The sequence below is a fragment of the Watersipora subatra genome, chromosome 9 (assembly GCF_963576615.1).
Source record: "Watersipora subatra chromosome 9, tzWatSuba1.1, whole genome shotgun sequence".
Classification (NCBI taxonomy): Eukaryota; Metazoa; Bryozoa; class Gymnolaemata; order Cheilostomatida; family Watersiporidae; genus Watersipora; species Watersipora subatra.
The window spans coordinates 55250447-55276370 of NC_088716.1; the positions used below are offsets into that span (position 1 = coordinate 55250447).

At 34.0% G+C, this 25924-nt stretch overlaps 3 protein-coding genes across 6 annotated transcripts in view; 1 reads left to right on the forward strand and 2 right to left on the reverse strand.

Annotated features, from left to right (window-relative positions):
* Positions 1 to 51: 51 nt before the first annotated feature.
* LOC137404605 (uncharacterized) lies at positions 52 to 4607 on the forward strand. Its single transcript, XM_068090825.1, has 7 exons — positions 52 to 184; positions 990 to 1178; positions 1857 to 2002; positions 2529 to 2733; positions 2883 to 2933; positions 3484 to 3713; positions 3993 to 4607. The coding sequence occupies exons 1-7, from the start codon at positions 133 to 135 to the stop codon at positions 4083 to 4085; spliced, it is 966 nt and encodes a 321-aa protein (XP_067946926.1). The 5' UTR covers positions 52 to 132; the 3' UTR covers positions 4086 to 4607.
* Positions 4608 to 4789: 182 nt separating this feature from the next.
* On the reverse strand, positions 4790 to 12732 carry LOC137404603 (cyclin-dependent kinase 8-like). Of its 2 annotated transcripts, none has more exons than XM_068090823.1 (11): positions 12582 to 12732; positions 12401 to 12491; positions 12068 to 12178; positions 10202 to 10342; positions 9200 to 9257; positions 8964 to 9095; positions 8394 to 8607; positions 8059 to 8131; positions 7650 to 7747; positions 5929 to 6106; positions 4790 to 4930 (listed from the first exon to the last, which is right to left on the reverse strand). In XM_068090823.1, the coding sequence occupies exons 1-11, from the start codon at positions 12707 to 12709 to the stop codon at positions 4856 to 4858; spliced, it is 1299 nt and encodes a 432-aa protein (XP_067946924.1). In that variant the 5' UTR covers positions 12710 to 12732; the 3' UTR covers positions 4790 to 4855. The 2 variants fall into 2 exon arrangements, with proteins under 2 accessions (XP_067946924.1, XP_067946925.1); XM_068090824.1 differs by having other exon boundaries at positions 4798 to 4927; positions 10277 to 10342.
* A 4306-nt stretch (positions 12733 to 17038) lies between these two features.
* The window catches only part of LOC137403955 (neprilysin-1-like), a 36576-nt gene continuing 27690 nt past the window's right edge, over positions 17039 to 25924 (reverse strand). For all 3 annotated transcript variants that reach the window (XM_068090089.1, XM_068090087.1, XM_068090088.1), the window contains exons 13-18: positions 25532 to 25590; positions 23993 to 24112; positions 21712 to 21854; positions 21122 to 21187; positions 17944 to 18042; positions 17039 to 17402 (exon numbers count right to left, since the gene is read on the reverse strand). In XM_068090089.1, the coding sequence (XP_067946190.1) occupies positions 17226 to 17402; positions 17944 to 18042; positions 21122 to 21187; positions 21712 to 21854; positions 23993 to 24112; positions 25532 to 25590 (664 nt within the window). In that variant the 3' untranslated portion in view covers positions 17039 to 17225. The remainder of the gene's footprint in view (positions 17403 to 17943; positions 18043 to 21121; positions 21188 to 21711; positions 21855 to 23992; positions 24113 to 25531; positions 25591 to 25924) is intronic.

The window sequence follows — 25924 nt, forward strand, 5'->3', positions numbered from 1 at the left end:
TTCATGTTGCTACGCAACAATAATCGTACAAGTTTTTGTAGTGCTATGGCTCTCAGCCCTGCACATTAATCGCGAATTTAATTTAGGAAGCGTATTTATTCAAGTACTAACAATTCTTTGCTTTATGTTAAAATGGCGTCAGTTTTACATCCAGAAGTAAATCGCAGCTTCACATGCGCATCTGGTTAGTTAATCTATATTCAAATGTTGTTACAATGAATGTCGCTGTTATCAATGATATACAGCCCCCACTGGGGGCTGTATATCATTGCTGTTATAAACATACTTGCAGCGATATAAAGTTGTCAAATTTCCATTTGTACCAACTAAGACTATTTAAAATTGTTGTTTTGTTGTTATTCTATTGGAAAAGAAACCTGTTTGTCAATATGGCTGTTTGGTAGCTGAAACACATAGATCTTGTTACTTGATGAAGTTGGGAAGCACCGACACAATATAGAGAATGCATGGACTGGAATAATTCTTGATTTTTTTATAATCTAAAGCAACCAAGCCAACAAAAAGAAAGCAAGTCAGAGATGGTTTTTGTTAGCGCCTTACTAAATACTTCACCAAAACACTAAAATTCAAGTTTACTTTAAATCGAGGTTAGAACAGAAATTAGAGTGCTATAAAAGGTGAGATTGAAATAATACAACAGTTAGAGCACTTATTTTGCTCAGTTGTAAAAGTGAGTATGAGAAAAATGTAAAAGTTTGCTGTTTATTAAATATGCAATGACAATTATTGACAAGGAAAAAATAATAAATTGTAAGACTATTTAAATTTGTTATTTTGTTGTTATTCTATGTGAAATAGTTCCTCTTCATCAATATGGTTGTTTGGTGGCTAAAATTTGTAGACATTTTTGTATTTTCTTGAAGTTGCAAAGCATTGGCGCAATATAGAAAATGCGTGAACTGGAATTTTTTTATATAACCTAAAGCTCTCTAAATGCAAACAGAAAATACTCAGATAAAACCTTGCAGGCGATCTAAAGAGCAATTTACGAGATGTCCGTTCTAGTGGCCAATACTACGTTACTCATGAGCTGGACAGAGAGATGGGTAACATTGGCAATGGTGTCAATCATATGGCTTTGGATTCGGAATTTTTAAACTCATCTAAAGAATGGGGACAGAAGTTTGATCTGGAAGCCATCAACAAAGAGAAAGCAGGTCAGAAATAACTTTTGTTATCTCCTTAACAAATACTTCACCAAAATACTAAAACTAAGATTAAAAATTGCACTAAGTCAAGATTTGAACAAAATTTAGAGTTCTATTAGCAGTGAGATTGAAATAATGCGGTAGTTAAAGCACTTATTTATATAAACAAATTTATATATATTTGATATTATTATATTTTATATATTGGCATAAAATATTATTTTATATTCTTATATTTTATATAATAACATTTATCATCAGTTATATAACTGAGTTTGAGGAACATGTGAAAGCTTGCTGTCTATTAAATATGCAGTAGCAGTTATTGATATGAAAAGAATACAGTTAGTAATAGTTTTCTTAGGTCAGTAGTTAAATGCCGACTTATGATCAGTAGGTTGGTAGTTTGAGTCATACAAGGACCACTGATAGAGCTAGGAAGGGCATTCAACTACAAATGCTCCTGTGTCACATCAGCCAAAAGTCTGTAGACCTCAGTCTGCAGTTTCAAATAACGCTCCAAGTGGCTTTCTCATAAGGTCATCAGACTACAGATGATCTGTGAATTTTATTACACATGAACTCATTACTTTCAAAAATGAAGGCCTTCAGTATGTATCTTTACACAGCAATGATTATCTAATTTTCTTCTGCATGACATAAACTCATCAAAATCTTCAATTTTAGATTCTGCCAATCGAATGTCACAAGGCAATGCATTTGTTGGTCAATATCGAGGCAATTTCGAAGTGCCGAAAGTACAGACATTGCAGGAAAATCAAGTTCGTGAAATGCACCAGTGGGCCGGAGATGGTTTGGGAAGCATTAAGAAGGTAAGGCAATATCTAATATAAGCTTGGATTTTTGCTGTAGGATTCCAATTCTAGAAACACTGGAATGTAAGTTGATAATACAAGCCAGAGTTGCTTTGTTATAAATGATCATTATTGATAGCATGTAGTATTCATTATTTGTGGGTTCTTCACTGTGATTTCCTAGATAACTGTTACAGAGTAATACGATGGCTCAGGTATAGTAAAGCTTTTTGGCTAATCCTTCTCATCGGTTGGTCTGTAAGTTAAATTCTGCAATGTGCACTATTTCATTCTTATTTACCTTGCAATGGTTTTAATAAGCTGTCTGGTGATTATCTGTATATAAGTTATTATCTGTTTGTTTCTTCTAAACTTGCACATTTTTGTGACTCATCTAGTTCAATACCCCATGCAATATATATGCATAGACAAACAACTCCAAGTTTCTTTCAATCTTGGCTAAACACCAGTTATAGCTAAAAGCGCATCCATGTTAGGACACGCATTGCTAACCAGCTTGTGTCACCAAATGACCTTATTGCAGGAGTTGCACCCTTATGCAAAGTCTGCACAGGGGAGGATAAATCAGTTTTGCGACTATATTGGCGTAACAGATAGATACACCGGTTACCGACATAATCTAACGCGAGGATCAAGAGATCCAACCAAGCTTGGTATGGCTTGGCTCAACCCGGCAGAGAGAACGTCTTATAACAGGTCTGGACATTCTGCTGATATATCAGCACCAGGTAAGAGTGACATATTATTGAATGAGTGCCCTCTGTCACTTTATTAAATCATGACTAGACTTGCTTGATTTAATTTCCTCATGTAAGAGCCAATTAGGATTGATCCCGCAAAGATACAAAAATCTTTACAAGTGTTTGTTTGATTACAGGACAAGTGTACCTTCCAGCTAGCCTACCAAAAAAGAGAGCCAACACACATGGTAAGTCTCTGATAGTAAAACATAGACTAACCATCGTCCTAGCTAATGTTGGATAGTTTTTATTAAGAAAACACAGCGGTTCAATGCATTGTGTTATATATTATCACCAATCATTAAACCGGTAGTAATAGGCAATCACTCTAAACTAAAGAACAAATTTAAAAGGATTCAAGCTAAGTATCATTGTTGTAACTGGTGACAGTTAGCTTTTCACTCTGGCTTAGCCTTGCACTGCCCTGTATAAACTATGACCACTAATGTTTGCTCTCCAATAGAATATGCTTGAAAGACTTGGATTGCATTGCTTAGCTGTTACTGAACTAAAACTTTGTTCTATGCACTCAAGTATACAGCAGAGCAAACTGGAAACAATTATAAAAATACTACACCAGCCCAGTAATCAGCAAAGAGAGATGTTGGCCATAACCAATGACAGCGGCTAAAATATAAATACATGTAGACTCAAACGAAATGGCTCAAAATCTTCATCTTGTGATTCAATGTGAGCACCATACTTTGTGTATTACAACACACTACTATCACTTATTAGTTGGATACATGTCAGCTGACAGCCTCAACCCGATGCATGGGAATGTGATGAGATCTGAGACAGGGCCTCGCACTAAATCTATTCAGGAACGTTGTGGAATAAACACAACTTTTCCTGGAATAACTGAATACATGAAGCGATACAACAAGAAAAATCCAGCCGAGAAGGTGACCAATTACAACATAAACCCAACACCAGACTTTTCTCTGTACGGAAGACCATCAGCAAAGGTAATTTCAGCTAGTCATTAGTTAGAGCATACAAATCGTTAACAATTGATTAGCTTGTGTCGTTCAGCAGGCTCTTGCAATGTTTGTACTTTGGCAAATAACAATTTGTTTAAAGGAATTCTAAATGCAGGTTTTACACAACCACCCATAAATTAAAAGAAATCACACTATTTTAGAATAAGTATTATATTTTTATGATTAATCATATACTTCCTTCAACTGACAGAGCCAAACAATGAAGTACACCGCTCATACAATTTTTTATGTATTTATACGCAGGTGGAATACACACCAAACCATACAGAATATCAACGACGATACGAATGGCCCCAATGTAGCCAGATTACCAAGAAACCATGGCTAAGAAAATAGAGCTAGCATCAAGATAAACTTTTGACTATTTAGTGAATAATATATAGCACATTACAAGCGTAAGCTTGTCTCTAGCCTTAGCGGCTGTCCTTCTGCTAGAAGCTATTCAGATGATTTAGACTGACAGAAGCCTTTCGCTGAGCTCAAGCACAAATCTTCCTGGGCTAACCTCAAACAGTCAGCTCTGTATATTTATATTCCTATAGCCTTTCAATTTCGTGAGATCTCAAATGTTGGCTTCCACGAACTTGCTCAAGTGTGCTTTGACTTTCCCATGTCTAGTGTTGCTATATGTCTTTACAACGCAGTTTCTCCTTTTTGGTGGCCATGTTTTATTATGTCATTTTCTGCTCATAGATTTTCAGACCACATATTTCGATTAAAAAGCAACATACCAACTACTTTTGGAGAACACATCTCCATAGATAATGACCAGATGTTGTGTTAACACAATATCATAACTTGTATAGGCAATAGTTTGAAAGACTCGCTGTACTCCTCGGACACCAACGGGCACCCTCAGGCATCAATGGGTATCCTCGGGCACCCTCAGACACTAATGGGCACCCTCAGGCACCAATGGGCACCCTCAGGCACCAATGGGCACCCTCACACACCAATGGGCAATGGTAAAGTTTAAGGTTTGATAAAGATAACACATGGAGATTTAAAAGAACTGGATTGTTGTAGGTAATAGAATGGACGTACTGGATAGTCCCTTAACCATGTGATAAATATCTGAGTATTTGAATAGGATAGAGGTATGAGATTCAATTGAAGGTGTACTGATTTGAGCCCGACTTTGAATGCATCCCCATGCTCGTCATCTGATGATGGTGCTTCTGCTGTAACAAGCAATGAGAAATTGTACACTCAGCTTTACACATAAGACACGAGATAGCAACTTCCCATTAGTCATAGCGATAAGATGGCCGAAAGCAAAACTGTTATACTTGCGAACACAAAAAGGGGGTGAAAAGAAAATACAGGGGTAGGGGAGGTGAGAAAAGAAAAAGATGGAGGCAGCGTTAGGTTGAGGGAGAAAACAAAAAAAAGGGTGGGTAAAGAGAGGGTGAGTGGAGAGAGGTTGAGTGGAGGGAGGGTGAGTGGAGAGAGGGTGGATAGAGAGTCAGAATAAAAAAGAGGGTGGGTGGAGAGAGGTTGAGTGGAGGAAGGGTGAGTGGAGAGAGGGTGGATAGAGAGAGAGTCAGAATAAAAAAGAGGGTGGGTGGAGAGAGGTTGAGTGGAGGAAGGGTGAGTGGAGAGAGGGTGGATAGAGAGAGAGTCAGAATAAAAAAGAGGGTGGGTAAAGAGAGGGTGAGTGGAGGGAGGGTGGGTAAAGAGAGGGTGAGTGGAGAGAGGTTGAGTGGAGGGAGGGTGGGTAAAGAGAGGGTGAGTGCTGGGAGGGTGGGTAAAGAGAGGGTGAGTGGAGAGAGGTTGAGTGGAGGGAGGGTGGGTAAAGAGAGGGTGAGTGCTGGGAGGGTGGGTAAAGAGAGGGTGAGTGGAGAGAGGTTGAGTGGAGGAAGGGTGAGTGGAGAGAGGATGGATAGAGAGAGAGTCAGAATAAAAAAGAGGGTGGGTAAAGAGAGGGTGAGTGGAGGGAGGGTGGGTAAAGAGAGGGTGAGTGGAGAGAGGTTGAGTGGAGGAAGGGTGAGTGGAGAGAGGATGGATAGAGAGAGAGTCAGAATAAAAAAGAGGGTGGGTAAAGAGAGGGTGAGTGGAGGGAGGGTGAGTGGAGAGAGGGTGAGTGGTGAAAAGAAGGGCAGAAAGATAAGGAGTGTGGAAAAACTAGAACATAAAAAGAGAAAGAAGAAAAAGAGAGAGAGTGCTCATATCAACGTACGTAGTTATTCATTGTGCCACTACTTGTGCTGGGTGGAACTACCCTCCCTCTCTTTACTGGAGGTCCATGTGTGCTGTTAGCTCCACCTGTTGCTGACTTGCTGCTTGATTTGTCTTCATTATCCTCATCAGACAAAAACTCTCTTCTTGGGTAGGGTATAGGTCCACCCTCGAACACACTACAATAATGCAATTACAACCGCTGTCTAAACACGTACTGATATACCCGGTTTGCCAGCGGCCTATAATTTCAGACATCACGGTCAACTGTTTCATGAAAGCCAATAAGCTTGCACTCAACCCATTAAAAACAGCCACCTAATCTGTATAGCCACATTGAGAAAACTACGTCCACTTCGGAATGCTCTAGTCCAGGGGTCAGCAACCCGCAGCTCTTCCATCCCCTCACTGCGGCTGCCTCTGACTTTGGATTTTTTTTCTTTTTCTACCATATCAAGTAATTCATGAAAATATAAAAGTTTTATCGCTAGATTTTGTAGTATAATTTAAACAAATGTAATTATGGTGATAAATCAAACATTGTCGCTTGTTATGCGTCATTATTTATGCGCCAATAAAACCGCCAAAGTTCCACCAGCCGGCATGAAATTTCTTGGTTTTTTTACCCCAGGTAGACAAACTCTGGCAAATACTAAGAAAAGTGACAGAAGAAAATAGAGCATTTAATCCTACGAGGGCTGATTCGTTTGCTTTTACTGCTGATGAGACTGGTTCACCAGTTTGCTTAATATGTAATGAGAAATTTGCAAACAACAAAAAGTCAAATGTCGCAAAACACTTTCAGAATGAACACGCAGCCTTCGCTCAAAAATATCCAGAGGGAGATGAGAGAAAAACGGCTGTTTCGGAACTTATGCGTAAGGCTAATTTGAGCAAAAATCATTTTAAGAAGAGGGTGAAGTCTACAAATTCAACTACATATGCTAGTTTTGTAGCCGATCAAGAAATAGTCAGGCATGGAAAGCCGTTCACCGACGGAGAATATATAAAATAATCATTTGTTAAGATTTCTGAGCATCTGTTCACGTACTTTAAAAAGAAGACTGAAATTGTGCAGAAAATCAGAGATATGACCTTGTCTGCAAAAACGGTTAAAGACAGAAATATACAAATGGCAGAAAACATCACCAGGCAGCAAATAGAAGACATCAATAAAGCTGTGGCGTACTCAAATGCTTGTGATGAATCTAAAGTCAAATGACAGCACACAGTTGCTGCAGTTGGAATGTAAGTTCAAGGTTTGGTTTAAAGAAGGACTGAATTAAACATGAAGTTGCAATCTTTCTTGAAAGTAACCTTAAAACAACGTAATATTTTCACGTTACATTCAAGTTATTATTAGCTACTTTATTGTTCTTTGCAAAAGTGTAATTTAGTTTTCTCAGCAGTTAAATCATTATACATGCCAAACCTTTTCGTTTTATGGTGTAAACATGGTATACAAGCATTAAAAGCTACACAAAAACGTTATATGTAATATATATATTTTTTGATATAAAAATATCAAAGGGGGTGTGTGGCTCCCACTGCATTCTTTCTTGCGGAAAAGGCGTCCAAATGGCTCTTTGAGTGGAAAAAGGTGCAGACCCCTGCTCTAGTCAAAGTTTAACTTTGACATTGTTTCTAAAAAGTTCCTCGACTACCTCCAACAGGCTGAGTGTCACAAAAACAGCAGTGATATAGCTGATGAATAACACTTACTCTGCACACGGCTTAGGATCTTCCTGGAAGTAGGGATCCTCCATGGCTTTGCTAGAAGTAAGTCGTTTATTTGGGTCCATAGTAAGTAGTCTTTGTAACTGCCAGCACATAATGACACTATTGCTAATGCCATCAGAATAGGGCCAAATGGAAATGCCAACAACTTGATGTATTTTCAATTTGTAATCTGAAATCGCAAGCTAACTCCAGCAGAATTCTTCCACTTGTTATGATTTTAAGAAGCACAACTTTTACCATATTCATAAAAAAGAGGTCAAAATAAGATAAAATGTCTATAAACGTACCATAACTACCAAAAAGACAGTATGAGTAACAATATAAGTTAGAGCTGTTAGCACCAATCCAGATTGTTATCAATGATAGAACGCTCAGTGAGTGCAACACTTACCAACTGGAATGCTTTCGTATCTGATTTTATTTTGTGTTTGTCCATATATTTTCCGAGACTTGAACCAACATAGCTGTAATAGCAGCCAAATTATTCTCATAGATAGACCTAGTTTATCTACATGCATACATGCTTTTAGACTATAGTAAGAAGACATCTTCATGCATCCTTTGTTCTCAGACACAACCTCTCATACATATGTTGCTTTTAGAGTGCAGCCTGCATATCATCCTACAGAAAGTATCCATATACAAAGACTATTATGATGAACTCTCTATCAAAACATGGTTCCTCAAGCTGGACATTTAGAGATAGCGAGTTCTCAGTCTACTCACTTATTTTTTGTAAAATCTTTTTGGAGAGCCTGAAATTCTGGCATTTTGCGAATGTCCTCCCAGTCTCTTTCCTGTGGATAGCCCATGACATTAAATATCCTGTCTAGCTGGTCATGGTGATACGGGTTAGATGTCTTAATGTCCTCTTGCCGGCAGTGGAATATTGGTTCTGAGGTTAAGAGCTCAGCAAAAATGCAGCCAATTGCCCAGATATCTGGAAAAAAGGAAATTCGGTAAACTTAGTTTTGGACATAAACGTATAACTACACACGAGTTGTCTCTACATGAACTATCTAAAGCTAAAGAACATGAAGAAGTAATTATTCTAAAACATATGGCTATTGAGGCCGTCAACATCTCACAACTAACAAACAGTTTAGTGAACGTTCAGGCCAGCCATAGTGACTAGTTGTGTACTAAGCAGGCTTGTAATGATAAAATAACAAAATTCTGAATAGAAATGAGCACGAACAGGGAAGGTGAGAAATTAGCCGTATTAAAGCAGCTGCTTCAACTAACTGATACTTGGTAGGTTGTTGAACGTACGCTAATAGCAACCTTGACACTCACCTATAGCCTTAGTGTAGTGCCTTGCTCCTAGAAGAAGTTCAGGAGCTCTGTACCAGAAAGTCACTACCACTGGGTCCATATCAGCTAGTGATTTGAGTGGATTATTAAAGAGACGAGCGAATCCCATATCAGCTGCAAGAAAGAACCAGCTAGTGGGTTGGCAATTATTTCAACCAAAAACTCAGATATGAGCTAAATATAAGTGTATGATGGATATGATGTTGGCATTCACTTACCGACTTTGGCACGACCTCTTTCAGGCCCCTCTCCCATCACAAGAATATTAGCTGGTTTCTGCAAACAAAGTTTTCATATTTCTAGCAAGCGGTACAACCAGTGCTAGCCCTGCTTGGTCCATAGTTACATTGACAAGCTACACATTATAACAATAAGCAAATTACGGTAGACACTCCTATAATGTATACCTCCCAAAACAAATTCTACATAACGTAAAGAATTTATGTTGAGTTTTTGTTTCGTACAACGTAAAGAATATATATAATGTAAAGTTTCAAGTCAGTACAAATTCTCAAATTCAATTTCAATAATGAGAATCCCGCGGTTATCCTTAAAAATATCGTTTTCCCTCTTGTTGCACTTGTGAGAGAAAACGACGTATTGGGCTCTCTTTTATATATATACTAGTACCAAGACAAGCTAGTTTGTCGTCAGAGGTCGTCAGCACAGAGAATAAGTAACCACCCAATAATTCATAAATACTTTAAAGGCAGTCTATTGGCACAGACGTTGAAGTGTCGATATACCAAGCTGAATGTCTCTGGTTTTAATCTCATTGACAGCTATCATTATCCTAATCTCTAACACCGCTCTTAATACACATAGTAACGATTATTTTTGTTTTATTTTATTTTAGATAAATGGAATATTTTGCAACAATTTTTCTTCGCAGAATTGACCAAAACTAAGAAATGAAAAGAACTGATGAAAACTGACACGGAAGGCGTGTGCTCCCTTAACTTATTGTAAAATTATCGTACTCATGAACCATAAACCGAGTGAAATTGAGAAAAGTAAAAACCTGTCGATAAAAACCTATAATACTACCGTTACGGTACAGTCAATTAAATTAAATAAGTCAAGTTTAGTTTTTCCTTTTGGAAGGGCCAGTGGCCTTTTGGGAGTGAGTTTGGGGAGATCTTGAGGAAACATGAGGACAACCTAAGTGATGCCCACAGTATGAGATTTAATTAGATTAAGAGATATGAGGAGAAACTGACCAAATCCCTGTGCAGGACCCAGTTTGCATGCAGATAGTGTATGCCATCTAGTATCTGATAGAGAAGTGACTTCACCATTCCCTTCGCCACGTCAACTGGCTTTGATGTAGCTTTGGCATTCCGATGAAACTTTATTATATGCTATAAGAGTTTCCAGCAAGGAAGGTGTAAGTTATGAGACATTACAGTTTTTCGATGTTCAAAAACATGGAATAACTATATTCTATAGAACTATTTCCTCCAGCAATTTCAAGTTGTGACAGAATTTACTTGGTACAAAAAACACCATAAACAAATTGACTAAGTAATTGAGTAATCAAATAAGGCGGTCGGAGAATTTCAAATAGAGTTAAGTAGTACTCTAAGTAAACACTTTTCCAAAGCAACAAGTTCGTCTGTTAGGTTTTTCCATCACAATCTCATAGATGCCCCCAAATGAAGGCCTCTAGACTAGAGTAGGCAACATGAAAGTGCATTCTATGTTTGAGTAGATAGCTAGCCTGTCTTGACAAACAGTTGTTTTTGCGGAGTTGTCCCCTGTTGAGCGGTGGAGCAAAACAACAGATTGTCACAAGACGCACTGCACCTGATGCATCAGCTGCACTGAAAGAGAGTTGTTCTCTTCCGTCTATGCGGCTTGGCTGCGATGTTATGTCGGTCGCTTTATTGGTAATCATACTAGATTTCGCGCAAAAATTGATGTAGAATAAAAGAAGATTAAAACGTTTAACCAAAGACCAGTCTTTGCAGTAAACTTTAGTAGAACTTAGGCAACAACAGCAACTAAACATGTCGTTATTTGTGCACTCATTCAGTTTTATTTGTATTTTTGTATCAGTCAGTTTTATTTGTTCTTATTGATTTTATTTTTAATTAATTTTATTCTTAAGTTCTATTAAAGTTTATCGCAAAGACTGGTCACTGGTTAAACGTTGTTATCTTATTTTTTTCTAAATAAATTTTTGTGCGAAATCCGTTATGATTACCAATGAAGTGACCGACATAACATCGTGGCCAAGCCGCATAGATGGAAGAGAACAACTCTCTTTCAGTGCAGCTGATGCATCAAGTGCAGTGCGTCTTGTGACAAGCTGTTGTTTTGCTCCACCGCTCAACGGGGGACAACTCCGCAAAAACAACTGTTTGTCAAGACAGGCTAGTAGATAGCTCGAAAACGTATTTTAATCATGAGCAGATAACTCTAAAGTGTGTTTGAGTAGCCAATAATAATACTCTATAGCAGAATTCAAAACATGTGTTCATTGTTAGGTTTCAATAGTTAAAACAATTTTAAGTGAACTCCAGTCAACAAAATAAAAATATTTAAATGGTGTAAATTAAGCCCAAATTCCAATTATTTTTCATTGCTATGTCTGTGGTATTTCAATCTTTTACAACTAAATTTTTCTTTTTATTAAAAATTAATTCTACAATGCTCAAATGTGTAACTTCTCCAGAAATTTTTGCTCATGTGCCAGTGCCATTCATATTTGAACCCATGAGGTAACTTGTTGCAGTGTTATGCCATAATTGCATTTAGTGGCAGACAATTTTGGGATATCAACTGCTAAAACCCAATGACTGATGTCTGATATTTTTTCAGATATACGTTTTACAGAAGCTGTGAACAACGCATTGCTATTACAAATTAGCTAGCATTTTAGGGAAGATAATTGTATCATTTTATCAGTAAGGAGAAACAATCCTACTTTTGATCAAAAATGAACAAGTTGTTAATGTTTTAACTTATAATACTGCTAGCAAAATTCAATGAAAGTTCAAGTTTGTTTTGAGATCTGGCTAAGATGGAGACAAACACAGAATTTAAAAGTGCTTCAAAAACCTTGTTCACCGCTGTCTACTTACCCATAAATCATGCTCAGAGAAGTTTAACAACAGCCAGACCTTGCGGTCAGCGTGTGAAAGAAAGACCTTGTTCAGTGTGATAACATTTGGGTGCTTGAGTTCTCGCAGCAACTGTATGTAAAATGCAAACACAAGATCATACCTATTAATGATGAAGCAAGCCCTGAATTCATGTTATCTAACTATGCCAGTAGTATATGCTACAGATCCCGTTATAATGAGTGTTCACCAATGTTTACCAAGTGTTGCGCAGGAATAGGCTAACTTGATAGGGCAATATCTCTTATATAAGTATTCTTAAAAACTAAAGAGTGCTCCAAGAAAGCAACGTACCGCAATCTCCCGACAAGCAGACATTGATATTCCGGCACCTTCAATTAACTTCAGAGCGTATTCTTTTGCTTCATCATCTTTTTCTTCAGTTCTAAAATATCCAAAAGATTTTAAAAGCACTAAAATAACGCAAACGACAGTTTGGCAATACATAACAGAACAACTAGTTCAGCTGACTCACCCTGCCTTAGGTTTAGCTTTATATACGTGTCCATATGTACCCCGGCCAACCTTGCAACCTTCGAACTCATAAACATCTTCAACCTTGACTCGTTTATTTGAACATTTCAATTTATAGTCATAATCCATTTGAGAGAGAGAGTGATGGATGCCTACAAAGAAGATGCGGCAACACATTGACATATAATAACTTCACAGATTTAAATTTAGCATTTGAGCAAAATAATGTGTGTATCAACCAAGGTAATATGCGTAACCACGGATGTATATTTTCTGCTATATCCATACCCGCCAACTCTCACGCTTTGGGCGTGAGACTCACGCAATCACCCCAAAGAAAAAACGAAAATGCGTGAGATTTTTGCCCCAATTTCCACAATTTTATATATACTATCATTGATACATCAATTGCCCCAAAACCAAATCTCACGCATTGCCCCACTCTTGGGTTGGCAGGTCTGGCTATATCACATGTTATTTTTTATGTCAATTTGCGATTATAAAAGTTAAAATTTAATAATTAATTTAAAGTATATTGATAATGATAAAATCTGCCTTAAAATTCTGCTACTTTAATAGCCATGCTGCATTTCCTCTCACTGACTTCAATCACAAATATGCAAACATAAACAAACCTTAGTAGTGAATTCCTAATACACTAACCACTAATCTCTCACAGCCAAGTAATTCTATGTAAATTGCGACACCAGCCATTACCATCTCATAATTGAGTATCCTTATTTTAGTTTCTGTTTTGAAAGCTAAACTAACGATTATTTTACTATAATGAGGAAAGAGCTAAGTAGGCGTATTGACGAAAAGCCAAAGGCAAGCACAATCTAGCACATAAATTGAGAAGAATAATGTATAAGGTTTGCCTCAAATCAAAAAAATTCAGAAACAGAAAAACAAGAAGGAATAAATACATAATGTATATATGATAGCTTTACAGAATGGGATATAAAAGGTGAGGTCGTACGAAAAAAATTAACTTTGCAATAAGAACAAAAAGAAATGGACACGTTAGTAAAGTCGCCTTATGATCTTTTTGAAGTTGTCTGTACCGACAAACATTTTGATTGTACAGTAGGACTGTTAGTTGATGTCATTTTGTTGAGGTGACAACTCCGTATTTATTATTACATCCCGTAACCAATTTTGTCTAGTTATCTTTCAATATTATTAGAGTTGGTCACGGTACAATTAATGCGTGCAAAATCAATTTTACTGCAAAGATGGTTAAAATTGGTCTATGTACTATCCCTGTATTTAGAGGGTATTTAGCAACTGACTATTTCAAACTATTAACTGTCTAAATCTGTACAACTGGCGATTATCACTTTTTTGGTGCTGAAACCAATGATATACAGCCCTGCTATACAGCAATGATATACAGGGGCTGTATATCATTGCTGAAACATTGTCACATAGACAACTAAAACTTACCAATATCCAATATTTCTGCATAAAACTGGCTTGTCATTATTTTAGCTTAAATTTTAGGTAATTCAATAGCATAAGTACCTTTCAGTTTTCACACCTTTGCTAGCAACAAATGTTTTAACATAGGCCTATTATGCAATAATGTCAAGTTTACAAATCAGATGTTTTAATAAAATCCTTCGAAAAGCTACAGTTTTTTAACACAGCCAATCATAAGCCAAAGTAAATTTGATACATGTACCAGTGCCTTGAAAATAGCAAAACTCGCGTTAATAGATAATCTATTAGAATGATCAGAAAAGTAAATTTGCTTTGATGATCTGCTGCATGTACATGTATATACATATACATATCCATATACATATCCATATACATATACATACATATATATATATATATATATATATATATATATATATATATGTATATATATGTATATATATATATATGTATATATATATATATATACTAGTTGAATGCTCGGCCTTGCACAGACAACAAAATAGATTTTGGCAAACAACATTTATTTTTAACCAACGTATACAAAATTCTCTAGTCTAATTTTTAATTGAAGGTGTTTGTTTATATATGTGTTTTCTAAGTTTGATTAAGCTTATACTATATGTACTTAATATTTATAGGTCCACAATTAGTCCATAGTATGGCAAGGTGGCCGCGTGGTGTAGAGGTTACAGTGCCTGTCTGAAAAACTGAAGTTTTTAGTTCAATTCTAAAGTGGACCAGCTTTTTGTGCTTATTTCATCACTATAACTGAACATACGACAGTCAAACCAACCAACACTTAGATTTATATATAGAGATAGAAATACTTGTACATGTATGTACTATGAATGATGCAAGGTTAAATATGTATACTTGTACATGTATGTACTATGAATGATGCAAGGTTAAATATGTATACTTGTACATGTATGTACTATGAATGATGCAAGGTTAAATATGTATACTTGTACATGTATGTACTATGAATGATGCAAGGTTAAATATGTATACTTGTACATGTATGTACTATGAATGATGCAAGGTTAAATATGTATACTTGTACATGTATGTACTATGAATGATGCAAGGTTAAATATGTATACTTGTACATGTATGTACTATGAATGATGCAAGGTTAAATATGTATACTTGTACATGTATGTACTATGAATGATGCAAGGTTAAATATGTATACTTGTACATGTATGTACTATGAATGATGCAAGGTTAAATATGTATACTTGTACATGTATGTACTATGAATGATGCAAGGTTAAATATGTATACTTGTACATGTATGTACTATGAATGATGCAAGGTTAAATATGTATACTTGTACATGTATGTACTATGAATGATGCAAGGTTAAATATGTATACTTGTACATGTATGTACTATGAATGATGCAAGGTTAAATATGTATACTTGTACATGTATGTACTATGAATGATGCAAGGTTAAATATGTTGGATGGAACTACAGGTGACTCAAAGCAAACAAAACTAATCACACTATAAATTGGTATTTATTAGAAACTGCTATACCACTTGACTTACAATACAATTACTAACTTTAACAGCTCCCCCACAAATTTATCAAGGCTATACAATAAAATCCTTTGCTAATGCTTGTAACTATATCTGACTGCTCTGAGCAATATAGCTTTACTAAAGCTACTTTACTTGGCACTTAGTACAGCGTATAACTGAATATGTTTAAAGATCATATGAAAGACTCAAATGAGAGACTCTGCTTCCTGACTAAACAGAATTACACTTTCCATAAATAGAACATCACAAGATATACGTATTTCAATCTTGCCGAAACTACGTTAACATTAGCAACAGAGAATTGAGAATTTTTTTAAAACGTGATAAAGATCATTCTTGTTGAGATATAAACTCTATTTTGCATACATTAATTTGACAGCTCTCAGAGCATTATAGAATTCTTCAATTTTCTAAAAAGTTTTTAAACTCATCCTTAGCAACTGTTACAAAACTTTATTTGATTTCTGTTGAACTTAATTCTATTTGCAATGAATGTTTTAAATCATTCACTATTTTTAATTCGAATGTTCTTTACTTACACTAAGGTCCAAGTCGTGCTTCAATAATGTAAATGATACTGAAACTCTGCTAGGAAACACTAACAAACTTTAAAGTTTTGGCATGGCCTTGCGACACCCACTGTAGTATCACATTACTCAAAATAGTTTGTCATTGGCTGGTTTTACCTATAATTGTGTTAGGTAGACCAGATAGAGTTGTATTTTTTATACATACAACAAAGTACACAATCAAAAGTTAGTTGAGGTATGAACAGTATCTGACTAATAAATTTTAACTACACATTGTAGTGAAACACTTGCAGAAAAAATGTGCTGTGACAATGTAAGAAAATATGTATCTATCAATGCTGCTAGGTTCTCTGTTAATCAAACCTACTAACCAAACCAACAATACTTTAATAACACTGGCAATAACAAAGCTAACTATCTGACAACAATAAAATTTATCGTTATAATTTTGATTTCTTACAGGTTTGCAACAGAATGAAATTATTTAACTTGTTGACAGCATTATAACCACCAGTCACACAAGTAACAAAATTTTCCAGAACTACGATTATCTGAGAAATGAAAGAATGTTAAATCAGATTCAAAGATGTGAATGCTCAATGTGCTACAAAAAATCAATGATAAAAATCCCAAACTAAATGTAAAATATGTAAACCTACTTTGGTTACTGAGTTTTAAACAACCAAAATATTAAATTTTATGTATAATAAAAATCAAATTGTGTAAATAAAACACCATTAGTTCATTGATTGTGAAACAGCTTCATTAATATGGAAAAATACGTACTAATAAATCATCTTATAAATGGTGGAGTAAAGTGCTTTATAACTAAAAAACTTGAATAACTTGACAGTGACTCAACTTAACAGTGCTTGTATGATAATACACTAAATTGTCAATAAAGACTAGTTAATGATATGATAAAGACATGATAAACATGGTAGAAGTTTGAAATATAAATACATTATATTCAACGCGGACAAAGTTAGTGCGCTACCAAGTACAGAAAGTGGAACATAAGAGACTTTGAACATGACACTGTGAGCTGAATATTAATAATAAAAACTACTTCATAAGAAAATTCCTAGCAAATAGATAACTAGACTGAACACCGGTAGACTACCAGAGTTTGCACTTGTTCTCTGGGTTCATAAATGATCCAGACGGACACTGGAATATTTCAGCAAAGCGAACTGAGTTTTGGTACATGCCATTCACGCGCGACTCTTTCTGTGAGTGTACGAACATGTCTGACATGACGGCTAATCCTGAGCTTGTGAACTTGGCACACCATCCCTGAAAAAGTAGTATTCGGGGTGAAATAGCATTTCATAATGATCGAATGTTAAATATCTTAATGATTTGTATCAGGACCACAGCTTTCCCATCATTTTTTTAGGAAGTAAAAATTTAAAACAAGCTTTGCAATATGGAATAAAGTAAACCATAACAAAGACACAATGCAATAAACACAAATCATATTATAACATTTAAGAACCTAAAATTGTAAAAAACACTGAAAATAGTTACTGAAACTCTGTTATATGAGTTCTGATTATAAACTGCAATTAAAAACTATGGTTTGGCTAACCAAAAGATAGATATTTAAGTCTTTGAAAAATAAAATAGTAGCATACAAGAAGTCCTCACTAGATTTTTGGGATTCAATCGATTATTTTTATTCCATTAATAACTTATTTTGAAATGTATAGAACTATAACTCAACTAGTTTGTTGCATTGTTTGGATGAATTGAAATACAAGGACAGTGAATGCTTCTAGTGCTTGAACCTTCTAATACAGCTTTAGGCTTCATTGTCCACTAGCTGGTAACAAACCTGAGCTTGTGCGATGTAATATTGCTTCTGCCATGTATCAAGATATGGCGTTGGCAAAAGTTTCTCCTTCCCATGACTTTCTACCCAAGCTTCATAAGCCTGAAAAATAAGATAAATTTTATATCATTCATGTTTGTAAATAAGCCTTGCTAGTCATGATACAGTATTAATAGTTAATCTGTTATATATTAATCCTAAGAATATTTTTATGTAATGAATGTGATTAAGAACCTCAAAAACAAACATCATTAGATCTAGTGTTTTAATATCTATACTTCAAGTTTAAATTTCTAAAAAAAAGGCAGTTTTATAGATTCAGTTGATTTATGGATCTCAGTTTATAAAGACTAAATTTGAACAATTTTCATTATCCCAATGTCAAGGTTCTGTCAGATGACCTGAGTACCATCTTTCGCAATACAATATTTTAACTTTTATGTAGAATATTAACTTATTAATTTAAAAAGGTTTCTGCAGCGTTCTTAATTAATTTTCATTAATGTCTCATCAGCAGCTGACTACATACATTATATACATGTTATATACAAGTAACTACATACATTGTATACATGTTATATACAAACAACTACATACATTATATACATATTATACACAAGTAACTACATACATTGTATACATATTATATACAAGTAACTACATACATTATATACATGTTATATACAAGTAACTACATACATTGTATACATATTATATACAAGTAACTACATACATTGTATACATATTATATACAAGTAACTACATACATTATATACATGTTATATACAAGTAACTACATACATTGTATACATATTATATACAAATAACTACATACATTGTATACATATTATATACAAATAACTACATACATTGTATACATGTTATATACAAGTAACTACATACATTGTATACATATTATATACAAATAACTACATACATTGTATACATATTATACACAAGCAACTACATACATTGTATACATATTAGATACAAATAACTACATACATTGTATACATATTATACACAAGTAACTACATACATTATATACATGTTATATACAAGTAACTACATACATTGTATACATATTATATACAAATAACTACATACATTGTATACATATTATATACAAATAACTACATACATTGTATACATGTTATATACAAGTAACTACATACATTGTATACATATTATATACAAATAACTACATACATTATATACATGTTATATACAAGTAACTACATACATTGTATACATGTTATATACAAGTAACTACATACATTGTATACATATTATATACAAATAACTACATAAATTGTATACATGTTATATACAAGTAACTACATACATTGTATACATATTATATACAAATAACTACATACATTGTATACATATTATACACAAGTAACTACATACATTGTATACATATTATATACAAATAACTACATACATTGTATACATGTTATATACAAGTAACTACATACATTGTATACATATTATATACAAATAACTACATACATTGTATACATGTTATATACAAGTAACTACATACATTGTATACATATTATATACAAGTAACTACATACATTGTATACATGTTATATACAAGTAACTACATACATTGTATACATATTATATACAAATAACTACATACATTATATACATGTTATATACAAGTAACTACATACATTGTATACATGTTATATACAAGTAACTACATACATTGTATACATATTATACACAAGTAACTACATACATTGTATACATATTAGATACAAATAACTAAATACATTGTATACATATTATATACAAGTAACTACATACATTGTATACATGTTATATACAAGTAACTACATACATTGTATACATATTATATACAAATAACTACATACATTGTATACATATTATATACAAATAACTACATACGTTGTATACATATTATATACAAATAACTACATACATTGTATACATTTTATATACAAGTAACTACATACATTGTATACATATTAGATACAAATAACTACATACATTGTATACATATTATACACAAGTAACTACATACATTGTATACATATTATATACAAATAACTACATACATTGTATACATGTTATATACAAGTAACTACATACATTGTATACATATTATATACAAGTAACTACATACATTATATACATGTTATATACAAGTAACTACATACATTGTATACATGTTATATACAAGTAACTACATACATTGTATACATATTATATACAAATAACTACATACATTGTATACATTTTATATACAAGTAACTACATACATTGTATACATATTATATACAAATAACTACATACATTGTATACATATTATACACAAGTAACTACATACATTATATACATGTTATATACAAGTAACTACATACATTGTATACATATTATATACAAATAACTACATACATTGTATACATATTATATACAAATAACTACATACATTGTATACATGTTATATACAAGTAACTACATACATTGTATACATATTATATACAAATAACTACATACATTATATACATGTTATATACAAGTAACTACATACATTGTATTGTATACATGTTATATACAAGTAACTACATACATTGTATACATATTATATACAAATAACTACATACATTGTATACATGTTATATACAAGTAACTACATACATTGTAAACATATTATATACTAATAAACAAAAAGAAGTATAATACTTTTATTTTTCATGAATAAGTTATGGAGTGATGAGGGTAAGTAGAGATTTTTATAGTAAGTAAATAAAAAGTATTTTATTAACTAGATTAGGATATTAATGAAAACAGTTTTGAAAGCGAACCTCAAACTTACAAAATCATGCAGAGTTGTCCTATTTAAATGCAACCTAATCCTACACTTGTTGTATTTAAACAGTATATCTATTTAAGATGCTTGCTGCATGATAGTCAGAGCTCTGTAATATGTATGACTGATAATTTTTTAGTTTTTTTCTCAAGTAGTGAGCAGAACATGGAAGATTTTCTTTATCCTGGGTGTTGTTGGGAGAGCATTAGTACTAGTATTAGTACTAGGAGTATTAGTACTATTAGTATCAGTACAAATAAAACATGTACTAGTAGGATTAGTACTAGGGGTCATAGTACTAGTAAACAGTAATCATTATAGATCTTATTGTACCTGGAAAACTACATATTCGGCTCCATTATCTGCTATGTTCTCATTGGATGTAATGTTTCCATTTGTCTGCAAAAAAGAAATAAGTATTTAGTGCAACAGATATCTTGACCATTAATAGTTACTCAAACAGCTTAACTGGGCCAGTTAACTTCTTGCAAACTGTTTCATAGCATAAAATGGCGCAAATATACATCGAACGTAAAACTTATCGTAAACCTCGTACGTAAATCTCAAGTAAGCATTCCTTCACTAAGTAGTCTGCACCGATGACTAGCTATCATGAGTGACAATGATGATTACTGTGATCATCCTTGAGATCACGGTGACTGCCACCATGATGATCACAGTGATGGTCATCCATCATGAGTGACAATGCAATGTGCTATAGGAAGCTATTCATATCTTTACATGATACTTCTGAGCATGAAATGGTTGATAGTAAACAGTATCCAACATTCAAGTGAAAATGATTCTTTTAAAGGTCTGATTTTATAAACAAAAACACTTTTGGTATATTTTCACTCCTAGTTACATTAAGTCAAATAAGATAACTAAATGTAATTACATGTATGTCCATGCAGGTTTCTCACCATGTATGTATCATTGGAACCATACGCCGAGACGGTTAGGCTACTGTATTGGTCCTCGTAACACCTTTTGGCTTTTGCGAAGTTCTCCTCAGACTTGTGAGTCCACCATGAGTTTATCAAACCATCCATTCCGTAATGTCTACCTGTATATTCAAATCATAATCTACCTCAAACGAAATATTATTATGCTATAAGGCAAATTAAAAATACAGTGCACCCCCGAGATACGATGTTAATTCGTTCCAGGGTTGGCATCGTATGGTGAAAAATTCGTATATCGGGGTATAGAGACCATTGTAATTAAACAATGCAAACACTCCCTGGTGAAAATCGTCAATTTTTTTCATAAAAATGTGTACATATTGACAATTAGCAGCAAAATAGTATGTTAACTTTAGTAATTATAGTTACCTACAGTAACTGTATTGTATTTAGTGTATTTTAATGGTTATGATCTGCAATAAAACGCAAAATTATAATGTGTGTACCAAATGCATAACGTACGGTAAGGAGTTCTTGCCTTCAACAGGTACGCATAACATAAACTTTGAATTCACTTCAAGTAAGTTTAGCTTGCTAAACCTACACTTGAAACTAAGTTTTAGTATGTATCAACTTTTTATCATGAAATTTTATCCTTCAGCAGTTCATATCTTCACTTTCACTATAAACTTTAGCCTATCTGTTTGAAACCTTTTTCAACCTAAATCAATAAGGCCGAGCGATGCAGTTATAGAAAGCGGCCCCTCGCACACTTGACCATTTAATGGCTACCGAAAAGAAAAATAAAATTTTATTTTCTATACAGGACGTACATACCTTTGGAGTAACGTGGCTTTAGCTGGTACATGTAGCGAGTAAAGCAGAGATGAGGCAAAAGCGTATCAATGCTAATTATGGTGCTGTGCACTTGACAATAAATTTAAAACGTAATGAATTGGAATTTTTTAGTAGGCTAAAGGAAGTTGTCCATTCCTGTCCAATTCTACCTTTTCTACGAAAAAAATTGATGGTGCAATGCAGAAAATTGCTAGCTAGCGCTTGTAAAAGGATCCAGAGAATGTGGTACAGTAGTTTGTCTTGTATGAAATATGCAAAAGAATCAATGTAACTATACATACAAAGTTTGTACGTATTTATACCCTAGGGGGGACAGGGCTTTAGCAAGTTTCAGAAAGTAATGTGGATGCTTCAACTATCCTGAGTAGCTAGTTATATGAGTTACATACATACATACGATGAATTGTATTCACGTAGAAGATAACAAGCCCATATGCAAAGACATGGTTAAACAAGAGAATAAAACATAAAACCAAAAGGAAACAAATAAAATGACTAAAATATGAAAAACATGCCACACAAGAGATAAATAATATATATTATACATGCATTGTTTTAATGTACCAGTCCACATCAGTAAATTAAACACTTAAAATATTTCTGCGAATGTGGGGTTTTCCGTATCTTCTACATCCTTTTGGTTGCTCCTTTTGAATGCTGATCGCGTGCATGACCTAGCTCATTCAAATCTTCTGTCGGAAGCTCTTTCTTGTGCTTGCTTTAATGGAGTTCTTGTTTTAATAATAATTGCAAATGCTGATTGGTTGCGATCATATTCCTTGACAATGTTAATAATACGGGTCCCTTCTTATTTACGACATCCAACTTGGTTGACATAGAAATCAATTTTCCTTCGTTTTGTAACGTTTGGATCGGTCTCAGATTCCATAGATAACGAATTAAATGTAGATACTTGTAGTTATATACGTATGCTGACTTGAAAGTTTATAGCAAAAGCTATAATAACGCTATGAATATTATCTCTCGCTTGTGCATTTTACACGAAATTTTCCACGCGGATATGAGAGAAGTCGATCATCGTGTCTCTTCTAAACGTTCTAAGAATGTTTTCGGCAAACTATATTTCGGTGTCTTTTTTATTTCGACGTGTGTTATGAGCACACCGACGGCCAAATTTTAACTCGGGCGAAACTTTTCTCAAATTCGTATAGTGAAATAAAATTCGTATAGCGAGGTGAAGATATCACGATGTTTGACTTCGTAAGGTGAAAAAATCGTATATCAGGGTAATCGTATCTCGAGGGTGCACTGTACTTTTATTTTCCTATGTAAGAAAGGTTAGTAATTTTATTAAAAATAGTTTTAAAATACAACATTCAAAGAGGTTTTATAACAAGGCATAATGTATTGGAATACATAAAGCCAAAGATGTGATTGAAGAAAGTCTGTCAAGGAGAGAGTCAGCTAGTGATTCACCCACCTGAGTCATCAAAGCCATGAGTGAACTCATGACCAATTGTGAAGCCCATTGATCCGTAGTTCATGTACTTTGGGTTCTCCAAATCATAGAAGGCTCCTTGCATTATACCGGCAAGAATCGCTATAATAAAGTTACTTCATGTCATAATATCTACATATTTGTTTTCTTTAAGCATAAAAATTTAATTAAAACAAGTAATAAATTATACCTGAACAATTTGCTTTTTCAGTAAGAGTGGTTTTTAAACTAGCTTGAAAATGGCTTACAACACGACAATTACTAGTAGTGATCACTTAGGGTATGTCTAGTTTGAGAATAGAGAGTTGTTAGTATGGCTAATTGGTTCTTGTGTTATAACAGCTTTTAACCGATCACTATGAGGAACATAAACCAGTTATCATCTATGCGATTGGTTACGCCTTGCCTGAACTTGGTGATTAATGAGTTAGGGCTGCCAATGTGGCATGAAAACCTATAGAAGCCTATATAAAGCCAATAGAAGGACTTATGATGCCTATGCCACTAGTTAAAGTGTTTCACTTTGCTTCTCTCGTGATACCACAAAAGTTTACCCTAATTGGTTTGAGACTGACAATGAAAAACATTCTTTCCATAGGAAATAATAGTAATAATTTTAATAGGTTCTCGCATAAAAAGTACCTAAAACATTAAATAAAATATCCATCTAAAAAATTTTCAAAAACTAAATGTGTACTTAATAAAGAACAAAAATAATAAAGAATCAAAAACTTTGTACTATTTATTTTTGTGCTTGCATTCTCCAAAGGGAGTGCGAACTGCATGTTTTATTTTGCTAAAAGGGTGCTATTTGATGTTTTTTGAATGGCTGAGAGGAATGGGAAAAGCAAGACCACACCGTGTTGTTGTCTTTCCTTGGAACATGGTCCAAGTTGTTCATATGTGATTAGGTAAGTGATCAAAGTTCTGGTGGACTTAAAAATCATTTAAAACATGAATGTTGATCAAAATCTAATTTGTTTAACTTGTAAGAAAACTGTTTGCCAAATTTTGACCGCATTTAAAAAAATTCAAATTTTAGTTTAGTCAAGCATTTACATTAATTACAATTACAAGATACAAGAGTAAAAAGTGAAGGAATTGACTCGCTTGCAAGTACATTGTGTTGATTGGCTAACTTAATTGCTAACACGATAGGATATTATGCAGCTACAGAATTCGCTTTTTTAACAATTTGGATCTGATTAGCTTCTAAAGCAGTTTTAGACATGACACAAATTCATTAGAGTCAGCTATTAATGTGGATATCAGGTAGAGTGGTAGACTTAAATTTTAAAATATGCCATATTCAGGCATCAGTTTGAGATGTTTAATACTGCAATGACGATGTGACAAAACTGCAATAGAAGCCCTCTAGCTATACAGCTATACACCTATAATCAGACAAAGCAGTATTTACACCTTAATTGTTGGTCTACTCTAATAGAATTAGAAATCAGTCATGAGCTCACTCAGTTTCATGCATGTCTGTACATGTATATATAGACAATGTCTACTTACTGAATCGGTTGAAGTTAGCTGAGTAAAAACCATTTACTACGTAGGCCTTGTCTAGCCACCTACAATTATAAACCTTTTGAATTCAGATCACAGGCATTTAGTTACAATGTAAGACGAAAAAGGATAAGAATGTGGTATTCTAGAGTTGTCACGCCTACAAAAAACATGTGCTGATAAATCAAACTAGTAATTTTAACAGATAACTAATTGGTTTTAATGTGCCGGTCAATACAACCCTGCATCAAGATTATAAATGCAACGGCTGCCTTTAATTGGGTAGTAGAACCATACTCTCAAGTGTGTCAGTAGTAGCAACACACTCACAGGTGTCTAGGAGGCATACCCACAACTTAACAGTAGATTCACACCCACCACTAAACAGTAGATCATCAC

Coding starts and splice junctions, on each gene's coding strand:
- LOC137404603 (XM_068090823.1), bottom strand. CDS start 12,709: ATGGATTATGACTATAAATTGAAATGTTCAAATAAACGAGTCAAGGTT. Junction 9,258..10,201: donor GGGTCCTGCACAGGGATTTG/GTCAGTTTCTCC, acceptor CTTTGTTTGCAG/AAACCAGCTAATATTCTTGT. Junction 4,931..5,928: donor GTGGCACAATGAATAACTAC/GTACGTTGATAT, acceptor TGCTTGTTACAG/CAGAAGCACCATCATCAGAT.
- LOC137404605 (XM_068090825.1), top strand. CDS start 133: ATGGCGTCAGTTTTACATCCAGAAGTAAATCGCAGCTTCACATGCGCA. Junction 1,179..1,856: donor CATCAACAAAGAGAAAGCAG/GTCAGAAATAAC, acceptor CTTCAATTTTAG/ATTCTGCCAATCGAATGTCA. Junction 2,734..2,882: donor TGCTGATATATCAGCACCAG/GTAAGAGTGACA, acceptor GTTTGATTACAG/GACAAGTGTACCTTCCAGCT.